This window comes from Mirounga leonina, unplaced genomic scaffold (genome assembly GCF_011800145.1).
Source record: "Mirounga leonina isolate KUSES-001 unplaced genomic scaffold, KU_Mleo_1.0 Mir_171, whole genome shotgun sequence".
Classification (NCBI taxonomy): Eukaryota; Metazoa; Chordata; class Mammalia; order Carnivora; family Phocidae; genus Mirounga; species Mirounga leonina.
In genome coordinates, this window is record NW_023270436.1 from 16,355,632 (window position 1) to 16,365,694 (window position 10,063).

At 60.4% G+C, this 10,063-nt stretch overlaps 1 protein-coding gene across 1 annotated transcript in view; it reads left to right on the forward strand.

Annotated features, from left to right (window-relative positions):
• ACADS (acyl-CoA dehydrogenase short chain) overlaps nucleotides 1–8,927 on the forward strand; it is a 12,121-nt gene extending 3,194 nt beyond the window's left edge. The window contains exons 3-10 of the mRNA XM_035017154.1: nucleotides 5,724–5,873; nucleotides 6,086–6,197; nucleotides 6,578–6,729; nucleotides 7,043–7,213; nucleotides 7,285–7,422; nucleotides 7,577–7,672; nucleotides 7,875–7,931; nucleotides 8,090–8,927. Of these exons, the coding sequence (XP_034873045.1) occupies nucleotides 5,724–5,873; nucleotides 6,086–6,197; nucleotides 6,578–6,729; nucleotides 7,043–7,213; nucleotides 7,285–7,422; nucleotides 7,577–7,672; nucleotides 7,875–7,931; nucleotides 8,090–8,242 (1,029 nt within the window). The 3' untranslated portion in view covers nucleotides 8,243–8,927. The remainder of the gene's footprint in view (nucleotides 1–5,723; nucleotides 5,874–6,085; nucleotides 6,198–6,577; nucleotides 6,730–7,042; nucleotides 7,214–7,284; nucleotides 7,423–7,576; nucleotides 7,673–7,874; nucleotides 7,932–8,089) is intronic.
• Nucleotides 8,928–10,063: the final 1,136 nt, after the last annotated feature.

The window sequence follows — 10,063 nt, forward strand, 5'->3', positions numbered from 1 at the left end:
CTTTATCATCTCCTCCGATCTAGTCCTCTGGCTTTATCATCTCCTCCTTGCTTCCTGGGGCTTGGGAGTTTGCAAGCTACCCCTCGGAGCAGTGGCAGACACAGGTGTGGAGGGAGGAGGCCACGGCATCAGCCTCCCTCCCTCTGGAAGCCGAGAGAGCTCATCAGGACTCGCCCAGGGCACGGCCGTAGCTCCGAGTTGTGATGGCGTCTGTCTTTGGGTCTGTGTTGGTCTAGGTGTTTTCGTGTCGCTGATCACGCATCCGGCTTGCACTTTCCCCTTTTCGGAGATGACGAAGGAGCCGCTGTTTGAATGGCATGGGGTTGTAGAGCTAGGGAGGAGCTGTGCCTCATCTTCTGATCTTGCCACCATCCCTCCCATGCCCCAGACTCTTGTCTTGGCGGCTGATGGGACGCGGAGGTTAATCCGTGTTTGCTTCCCTTCGTGGCAGATGGAAGCCTGCTCGATTTGTGCTTTTGTCCCCGGCTCTGTTACTCTGGATGGCGCTCAGCTCCCAGGTACCGAAGGGAAACCAGGGCTTATGCGGGCAGAGGGATCAGAGAACTAGACCCACAGATAATATGGCAGGTTGCCCAAATCAAAATAATACCACTGAACGTTACCCAATAAAACGGTGATAAGAACAGGAATAGCTATCATTTGGGGGTTACTGTATTCCAGGTGCTTGCATTATGTCTTCAGCACAACACTCTGGGGAAGTTACTCAAAGTGTCCTCAGTGTTTAGATGAAAAAACTGAAGCCAGAGGTTAAGTTTCTTGCCTAACAGCCCCACAGGTAGGATGGGAGGAGCCAGATACAGATCCCTGAGCACCCGCCTGGCCTATAGTAGGTGCTTAGTTAGTGATTTCTAATATTTTTTCCTGAAGAATTTTTTGTCCACCCGGTTCCCCCAGAGAAAGTGGGTTCATGGGGGAAGATTCAAGGGGAGAAGAATTGAGGGAGGCCAAGAATTAGGTGGAAGGCTAGTGCCAATTTCTGCTTGCTTGGCTGGTTTGGGAACCTACACTGAGCTTCAGTTTTCCTGTATTCAAACCAAAAAAAAAAAAAGAAGAAGAAGAAGAAGAAAGGAAACAGGAAAATTTACAATGTTACTTTGTTATAAAGGGGAATAAGAAATAAAATGGTGTTTCAACTGATTTTGGACTCACCAGCCTTCCAGCACGTGGGGGCTGTATATCTATTGTGTAAAACTGGGCCCCTGGCCTGGCGGGCGCAGTCAGTAGAGCGTGCGACTCTTGATCTCAGGGTCATGAGTTCGAGCCCCATGTTGGGGTGTGGAGCCTACTTTAAAAACGAAACAAAACAAAAAACCAAGCCCCGTTTCTTCTCCTTCACTTGGTGACTGTTTATTGAATAACTTTAGTAGAGCAGGTGCAAGACCCACTCTTCCTTGTCGTGCTCTCTCTCCGGTGATGGTGCTTCCCTGACCCAGTTAGCCACATAGAAACCTCTAGAACCATGCCCCGTTGTCTTCTTCCTCCTACCCACTGAGTCCTGTTAATTCCACCCTGGAAGTGTGTCCCGAATGCCGCCTCCCCTCTGTCCCAAGCGCATTCCTCCATCTGTGTCCTGGGAGCATCCTGTTCCTCACGGCGACTCTGTGGCTGGCCTCAGCACAGTGCTTTGTGCTGTCTCGGGCGGTCGGCTTCCTGCGCACACCCGCACGTCCCTGTCCACACGACCCCGTGCTCTCGGGAAGAGCCCGACAGTCCGCAGCGGGGTTGCTGACCGAGCGGGGAGGCGAGGTGACGCCGCGTGGCCGTCCTGGCCCAGCACGTAGGACCCGCCGGCCACCAGCGGACACTCGAGGCGGCGGCAAACAGGGCTTCTCTCCCTTGAATAAGCAGCAAATCTCCGGCAAGCGAGGAGTTCGGATCCTTTGAAGGGAGTCGGTTTTGACTGTGTTGAGCTCATGCAAACTCAGGATACGTTTGATTCTGCGAAGGCGTAAGCTCCGGGGGCGCCTTACGGCGGTGCGTCTCTAGGAAGTGCCCGCTCAACGTTCCCCAGCGGGAAGGACACACATGTTCTTCCTGTTTCCACTGCTTTGCGTCTTGTCCCCGGTCTCTTTCTCTTTTCCATGCTGTCATCTCTTCCCTGCGCTGCCAGGCTGGCTCTCTCCCCCGCCGCCGGTCCATTTGCCCGGACACACCACCAGCATTGTTCTGTCTCTGTGTTTTCCCTAGAACGTTCCTGCGAGCTGGCTGTAGCATCATGCCAGGGATCTGGTGACCTCTTTTCTTTTCTTTTCTTTTTAAGGATTTATTTATTTATTTGTCAGAGAGAGAGAGCACAAGCAGGGGGAGCAGCAGAGGGAGAGGGAGAAGCAGGCTCCCCGCTGAGCAGGGAGCCCGATGCTGGGCTCAATCCCAGGACACTGGGATCATGACCTGAGCTGAAGGCAGATGCTTCACCTACTGAGCCACCCAGGCGCCCCTGGGCTTTCTGAGTAGAAAGGTTGGGAAAAGCAGAGCCAGGCATCACTGATGAAATTGGGTGAGCCGGATTGCGTCCAGGCTCTGGGTCCAGTGTGGGCGAGCTCCTGCCCTCCAGCAAGCTGGAGCTGGAAGCTTTTCAAGCAAACCCTGGTGGCAAGTAGTGGGGGCAGAGTGGACCTGGGTGAGACTTGAGGGGAGTGACTGGTCGGGGTGCAGTGAGCTCCTGCAGTGAGAACCTTCAGGAGAGCCGGTGGGGGGGCGCAGTCAAGGGGAGAGGGTCCCCAAGCTCTGGCTTCTTTATGGCCTGGACGTGGCTTGACGTCCTATGTCCCGGAGGAGTCGCCTCTCTGTGGAGCTCCCCCCCGCCTGCAGAAGGAAGACGGATCATCCTCACTCCGCCCACACCCCACCTGGGGATTTCGGTTCCCTTTTTGTTAATTGGGGTGAAGTGGAGTTGTGGGGTGTGGGACGACTCCGTCCTTCATTCCAGGGATGTACCATGAAGGGCTGTGGGATGAAGAGGAGGTTGGGTAGCACCTGCAGCATGGGACAGTTTTGCCGGGAGGCCAGAGAGAGCCTTCCGGCAAGGCACCCATCGAGGCCTGCGCGTGTATCCTGGAGGCCCGCGTGCTTCCAGCCCCCGGGGAGTGTGGCCCAGGCTCCTGACCCCACACCGCCTTCCCCAGCGCAAGGCCGCGTTCCCCCTGGCGTGGGTCTGTTGGCTGCCTGGAAGGGTGAGTCTGACGGTTTCTGTTTTGAGGCCCCGCTCGTGCTGGCACCGAGCCCTGTGAGCCCCCACGTGGGATGAGATACGGTGCTGTGTAGACCACAGCCCGCCGCCGTGCTGCAGTGCCTCTGAGCAGGCCCACCCCTCCCGCTGCAGCCGTGTGGTCACCACAGAATGTTTGTCTTTTTCGAGATTCTCAAAGTGACACATCTGGGGTACCTCTGAGTCCCCCCTCTTTTTTTAAGACAGAGCGTGAGCAGTAGGGACAGGTTGTGGGCGGGGGAGAGTCGTAAGCAGGCTCCGTGCCCAGCGCGGGGCCCAACCCGGGGCTCGATCCCGTGACCCTGAGATCATGACCTGAGTGGAAATGAAGAGTCCGACGCTTAACTAAGTCACCCAGGCTCAGAAACTGTCAGTTTCCTCTTGCGCTGTTGTGACAAATGACCACAGACTAGAGACTAGCAGCTTAAAACGACAGCGGCTTATTATCCGACAGTTCCTGGAGGTTGGAAATCCAAAGTGGGTCTCGCTGGGCTGAAATCAGCACGCTGGTGGTTGTGGAGAAGGGTCCATGTCCTGCCCCTTCCAGCATGTGGAGGCCGCCTGCGCTACCCGCCTGTGACCCCCTTCCAGCCAGCACTAGGGTCACTCTGACACCTGCTTCCACTGTCACCTCTCGTTCTCCTTGTCTCCCTCTTCCCCTTGTAAGGACCCTTGAGATGCCATTGGGTCCCCCTGGAGAATCCACGATCCTTAACGGCATCTCCTCTGCAGAGGCACCCGCGTCTGCCCTCTTGTGGCCACAGGGCGCCATCAGCTCTGTGGGCTCGGTAGGTCAGTGCCACCCCGGGGACAAGAAGTGTCTGCCCCCCCCCCCCACCCCGGGTGTTTTCGGGAGACACTGAGGGGGGAGTAAGGCCACCCCAAGCGTGGAGGCTTGTAGGAGGGTTTCCTATGGGAACAGTTCAGGGCAGAGTCTGGTAAGAATTCCACAGAGGGGCGTGTAAATCATGATGGGAGTGCTCCTCATCCCGCTCACCCTCGTCCAGGTGACCACTTGTCAGCCACTTCGTGATGGGAAGTGCGTTCACCCATCGTCCCACTTGCGCCAGGCGCCGGGCTCCGCACTTGATATGCATTTTCTCAGTCCTTCAACAGTCCCGTGACGCAGGTGCTATTTGCGAAGGGGGTGCAGCACTTACAATCATGGAAGTAATATTAATTATAGAAAAATGAGAAAATATTGTGAAAATTCTTATGTTTGCTTTTTTAAGTCCAAATAGTGTAAGAACGTGGTTCCAGGAATCAAATGACACCGAGGGGCTCTTGGAAAGCAGCGCTGCCCTTCTCCTCGTGCCCCCAGCCGCTCCCCACGGGCACTTGGTTTTAGTTGCTTCCTTTCGAAGCTCAGTAGGTTCTGTGTGGTCCGTGTCGGTCCCCCAGAATGCAGGCTCACCTGTCCCAGGTCAGAGGGGCGGAGCTGGTCGCTGTGCTGAGCTGGTTGTGACCCTGGAGTCACCGGGGTGCGGTCCGGCCGCATTATTCATGAGCTCTGGCCCTGAGCAGGTTGCTCTATGTGTCTGAGGTCTGGAGAGACTCAGATGCGGAGTTTGGCTCACAGTAGGCACTTGCTGGTTGATGGTTACTGTTATTGTTGTTCCAAATCAGAAACTCCAAGCTTTTAGCATTCATTCACTCATTCGTGGGCACTGCGAATATCGCAGTGAGCAAAAACCAGTCTTGGCCCTCATGGTCAGGGAGAAGGATTTTTTTTTTTTTTTAAAGATTTTATTTATTTATTTGACAGAGACACAGCGAGAGAGGGAAAACAAGCAGGGGGAGTGGGAGAGGGAGAAGCAGGCTTCCCGTGGAGCAGGGAGCCCGATGCGGGGCTCGATCCCAGGACCCTGGGACCATGACCCGAGCCGAAGGCAGACACTTAACGACTGAGCCACCCAGGCGCCCCCGGGAGAAAGATCTTAACCCAAACCAGCAGAGTAATAGGTGTGAACTTCCAGCTGCATAAGCCCCGCATTGGAGGGGCACAGGTTCTGGGAGAGCTGCAAGAAGTGAGGCTTGAGCTGAGATCTGGAGGGAAGGAGACCACAACAACTAGTTGATAAAGGGCATTACTGACCGGAAACAGCATGTGCAAAGGCCCTGTGGTGGGGAGACAGGGGTATGTGTGTAGAGCTGAGAGAAGGTCTGTATGGCATTGTGCTGTCCTGCTCCTTACCCTGGGGGCCCCTGAAGGTTTCCTGTGCCTTCTGCCTGCTTGCTGGCTGTGGCTGCAGACACAGAGGTGAGCCAGTGTGGAGTGTGGGGGCAGAACAGCTTGGATGCACGGTGCTGTCAGGCAGACCTGAGCTGAGGCTGGGTCTTCAGCGTCTGGCCTTGGGGATCAGGGGATGGGTGGATGGGACCACATGGCCTGAGTTTCCGCAGGCACTGGCTCAGGAGCAGGAGGGTTTGGAGTTGGGCGGGGTGGGCACGGGCCCCCGCTGCCCTTGCCATGACATCCTCCCTTTGCGGCCAGGTGAAGCAGATGGGCAAACTTGGGCTTCTGGCCATGGATGTGCCTGAGGAGTTCAGTGGCGCCGGCCTCGATTACCTGGCCTACGCCATTGCCATGGAGGAGATCAGCCGGGGCTGTGCCTCGACAGGAGTCATCATGAGTGTCAACAACGTGAGTCCCCACTCCTGGGACACACAGGTGGAAGGGAGGCTCCCGTGGGCAGGTGGGCACTCTGGCCACGTGTTCTGGTGTCCTTGGCATGGCCGGGCTTTGGCACCCAGCCCCCGACCTCCTCTGGGCTCGGTTCTTTCAGGTCGGGTCTTGGAGTGGGGTCCACAGGCCCCCTCTGACCACCCACCCACCCCTTCTGCCCACCCCCACAGTCCCTCTACTTAGGGCCTATCCTGAAGTTCGGCTCCAAGGAGCAGAAGCAACAGTGGATCACCCCTTTTACCGGTGGCGACAGAATTGGCTGCTTTGCGCTCAGTGAACCAGGTACCACGGTGGGACCGTGGTTGGCCCCCGTGCCTTGTGCAGAATCAGACTGACAGACTCGGGTTGGAGCTGGGTTGCCGCTGGGGCAGAGGCAGGAGCGGGGCCATGAGACACAAGGGCACAGGCCTTCGGTGTGGGCAGTGGGGGTTGAGCTCTGGCCACCTGGCTCTGGGGTCCCTTGGGCGTGAAGATGCCCCACTCTGCCCCCCCGCCGCCCAGGCCCTCTTGGACTAGTCTCTGAGAGCTCTCTGATTGCTGGTGTGGCCTGGGAGCTTCCTCTTGAGAGCCAAACCCTGATTCTTTGTGCTGGAGCTGGGGGCCAGGCTGGGTCCCCTGCTCACTGGCGGCAACAGTGGCTTCTGAATCTGTGTCGGGGGCAGGGAACGGCAGCGACGCGGGAGCCGCCTCCACCACTGCCCGAGCAGAGGGGGACTCATGGGTCCTGAACGGCACCAAGGCCTGGATCACCAATTCCTGGGAGGCCTCCGCCGCCGTCGTCTTCGCCAGCACAGACAGATCCTTGCAGAACAAGGTGGGGACCCCGGGGAGAGGGTTGGGGAGACCTCTGGGCCGCAGATGTTTCTTAGCTTCTCGATGCGAATTCCCTGTGGCTCAGTGGAGCTGTCCCTGCTCTCACACCCCTTGGGGCGGCCCCTTTGCTTCCCTGGCCTGCTGGTGGCCTGAGGCCCGAGTCTGCACGTTCCCCTAAGCAGCCAGCAGAAGGCGCCCCGGCTGAGGTCTGAGGGAGGTGGCGGGAAGGGGCCGGTTTGCTCTGGCGCCCTTGAGTAAGGGGTGTGGCCGGGCCAGTCTCTGAGAACATCTCTGCCTGAGTCTGGGCCTTGCAGGGCATCAGTGCCTTCCTGGTTCCCATGCCGACGCCTGGGCTCACGCTGGGGAAGAAGGAAGACAAGCTGGGCATCCGGGCCTCATCCACGGCCAACCTCATCTTTGAGGACTGTCGTATCCCCAAGGACAGCCTGCTGGGGGAGCCGGGGATGGGCTTCAAGATAGCCATGGTGAGCCTGGCGGTGGGGCCGGGGGCCCTGGGGCCCAGCTGGCCAGCCACTGACCGGGGCCTTCCCCACAGCAAACCCTGGACATGGGGCGCATTGGCATTGCCTCCCAGGCCCTGGGCATCGCCCAGGCCGCACTCGATTGTGCTGTGAACTACTCTGAGAATCGCAGGGCCTTTGGGGCGCCCCTCACCAAGCTCCAGAGCATCCAGGTAACGGGGAGCCTGGCCCGGATGCTGGAGGGAGGGCAGCTCGGCCTTTCCTCTCTGGCTCCTGGGTTCTCCCTCCTCTTCCCACCCCCCTCCTTGGAGGGAGGGGCGGCCACTGACTGCTGCGGGGTGGGGGTGGGGGGCTGGGTTGTTGCAGTTCAAGTTGGCGGACATGGCCCTGGCCCTGGAGAGCGCCCGGCTGCTGACCTGGCGTGCTGCCATGCTGAAGGATAATAAGAAGCCTTTCACCAAGGTGCCTGTGGGGAAGGGGTCTCCCCAGGCATGGCCCAGAGCTTTGGTGTGTGGAGCAAGACGTCTGGGTGGGGTTCCAGTTCCTCGGGCCTGTGGGTTTATTGCTGCAGGGGGAGGCTCCCCAGGACCGGCCCCGCTGAAGCGCCATGTGCCGGTGGCTCCCCGCCGAAGTAGTTTCTGACCCCACTGTCCCCTGTGCCTAGGAAGCGGCAATGGCCAAGCTGGCCGCGTCGGAGGCTGCCACTGCCATCACCCACCAGGTGAGCGTCCCGGTGCGAGAGGGGGGCACCAGGCGAGGCCCCCGGGGGGTGAGTGGCAGGAAGTGGACCAGCGTCCCCGCCCCTGCTGGTCCCCCAGTGTGGCCGATCCTGCCCCTGGCGCGGCCTTTTCCCTCCTGATGGGCCGCTTTCCCCGGTAGGCCATCCAGATCCTGGGAGGCATGGGCTACGTGACAGAGATGCCGGCCGAGCGCCACTACCGCGATGCACGCATCACCGAGATCTATGAAGGCACCAGCGAGATCCAGAGGCTGGTGATCGCCGGGCACCTGCTCAAGAGCTACCGGAGCTGAGCCGCGAGGCAGGGCCGACGAGCGCCCCGCTCAGGTGCCAGGCTGGCCTGAGGACCACGGGAAAGGGGGGCAGGAGCCGTGAGGCTTTAACCCTGACGCTTGGTCTGGGACCCTGGGGGGTGGACAGCTGGGGGCCATGCCTCTTCTTGCCAGGACCTCCTGGCCCCAGCCCTCTGCTGTGGACTCACCTGCCGCGCCCACCTCCACCCACCCCAGACCCAACTGCTTGGGGGTAAGTCTGGGAGAAAGGAAAGGTGAGGGGCGGTGACCTGCATCGGAGGACCCCCAGTCTTCAGCTCCATTTTTTGACTTTGCTTCCTCTTCACACCTGTGCCTTGTTCTCTTCATCCAAGTGTACCTGGCCTCCTGGAGGCGGGGCCTTGGGAAGGGCTGACTTACCACTATGGGACCCCCATTTCCGTTCTCAGCAGGAGACCCAGGTGGGACAGGCTCTTGGATGCGCCTGCTCTTTTCCCTGAGGTCAGGGGTCAGGAGGAGGAGTGGGGGCCTGCGGTGGGGGCCAGAACGACCGGTGGTCTCGGGAAGGCGAGCTGGCTCCTCGGGAAGCACCTGGAACCCCATAAGCCGGTTCTTCATAAATTATAAATGCGTGGGAAGGGGTCTGAATCATTCTTGAGGACAATCGATTGTGGAGACGAAGTAATAAAGCATACCTGTGCCCTGGTCCTCGTGTCCTTGCCTGGGCGCTGCTGGGGAGGGGACGTGGGCCGCTAGTGTGCCCGGGGACAGCTACCACCTGTGAGTGTGTGTGCGTGCACGCGGGTGTGAGGCAGACTGCAGGGGCGTCGGTGTCGAGGGAGAGCTCCAGCACGAGGCAGGGTTGACCTGCTCCAGGAAGGTACAGAGCTGGGTCCCCAGGCCGCGTTGAGGGTCTAGGACAGTGACTGCCGCGCACGGAGGGCGGGTCGGGGCCCCTGGGTCAGTGGGTGCTGTCCAGGTGGCTCCGCAGGGTGGGTCGAGCCCCTGAGCAGGAAGGAGGAAGGGACGGTGCGTCACAGGTGGGGAGGGCGACTGGGAAAAGCGGTACAGGCCTGCAAGCCCGGCTGCGGAACGGTGGACATGGGGCCGCCACAGCATCCTCCGCTGGTGACGGGGGTCTGGTGCCCCTGGAGCCAGAGCCCAGCTTTTAACGGCAGCCACCCAATGCGGCGAGGCAGCGGGAAGAGAAACCCTGCAAGACAGATTTCCAGGGAGCGGGGGTCAGCCCTCCGCAGGGCGGGGAAGCGGGCCTGTCGTCGCGGTGAGGTCTCTGCAGGAAGTGGGGACGGAGACATGACCCATTTGGAGTCCCCATCACGTGGGCGCCGAACAGCCTCGATGCCCTTGGCGGAGGAAGCCGCGGGGAGCTTCGCGCCTCCCCTGGGGCGCTGCCCTGGACCCGGGCCCAGGCTCCCACGCCAGGGGCTCGCTGCGGGCGCGGCGCGGCGGGGGGCGGAGGGGTGGGGTCTCCCTGCGCCGCGGGGCGGGGCCCACGGGCGGCGGGGCCCGGGCAGCAGGTGCTGCGTCCCGCCAACAAGCCGCACCCGTGGCCGCTCGCCGCTTCCCCGCGCGCTCTCCGGCTCAGGCCGGCCCGCGGACCTCTGGGTGATCTGCGCCCCCTCCTGCAACAGGTGAGCGCCCCGAGGGGCTTGGCTCCTGGCTCACACCCTCCGCGGGGACCTGCCGCTGTCGCCGCCCTGGGCTCGGGTGCAAGCCGAAGGTGCGGGGTGGGATTCGGGGCTTCTCCCCAGGAGCGGCCAAGTTTGACCTCCCCCACCTGGGAGGCAGATGAAGGTCTGTCCCTCTCTGAGTCCCTGACCC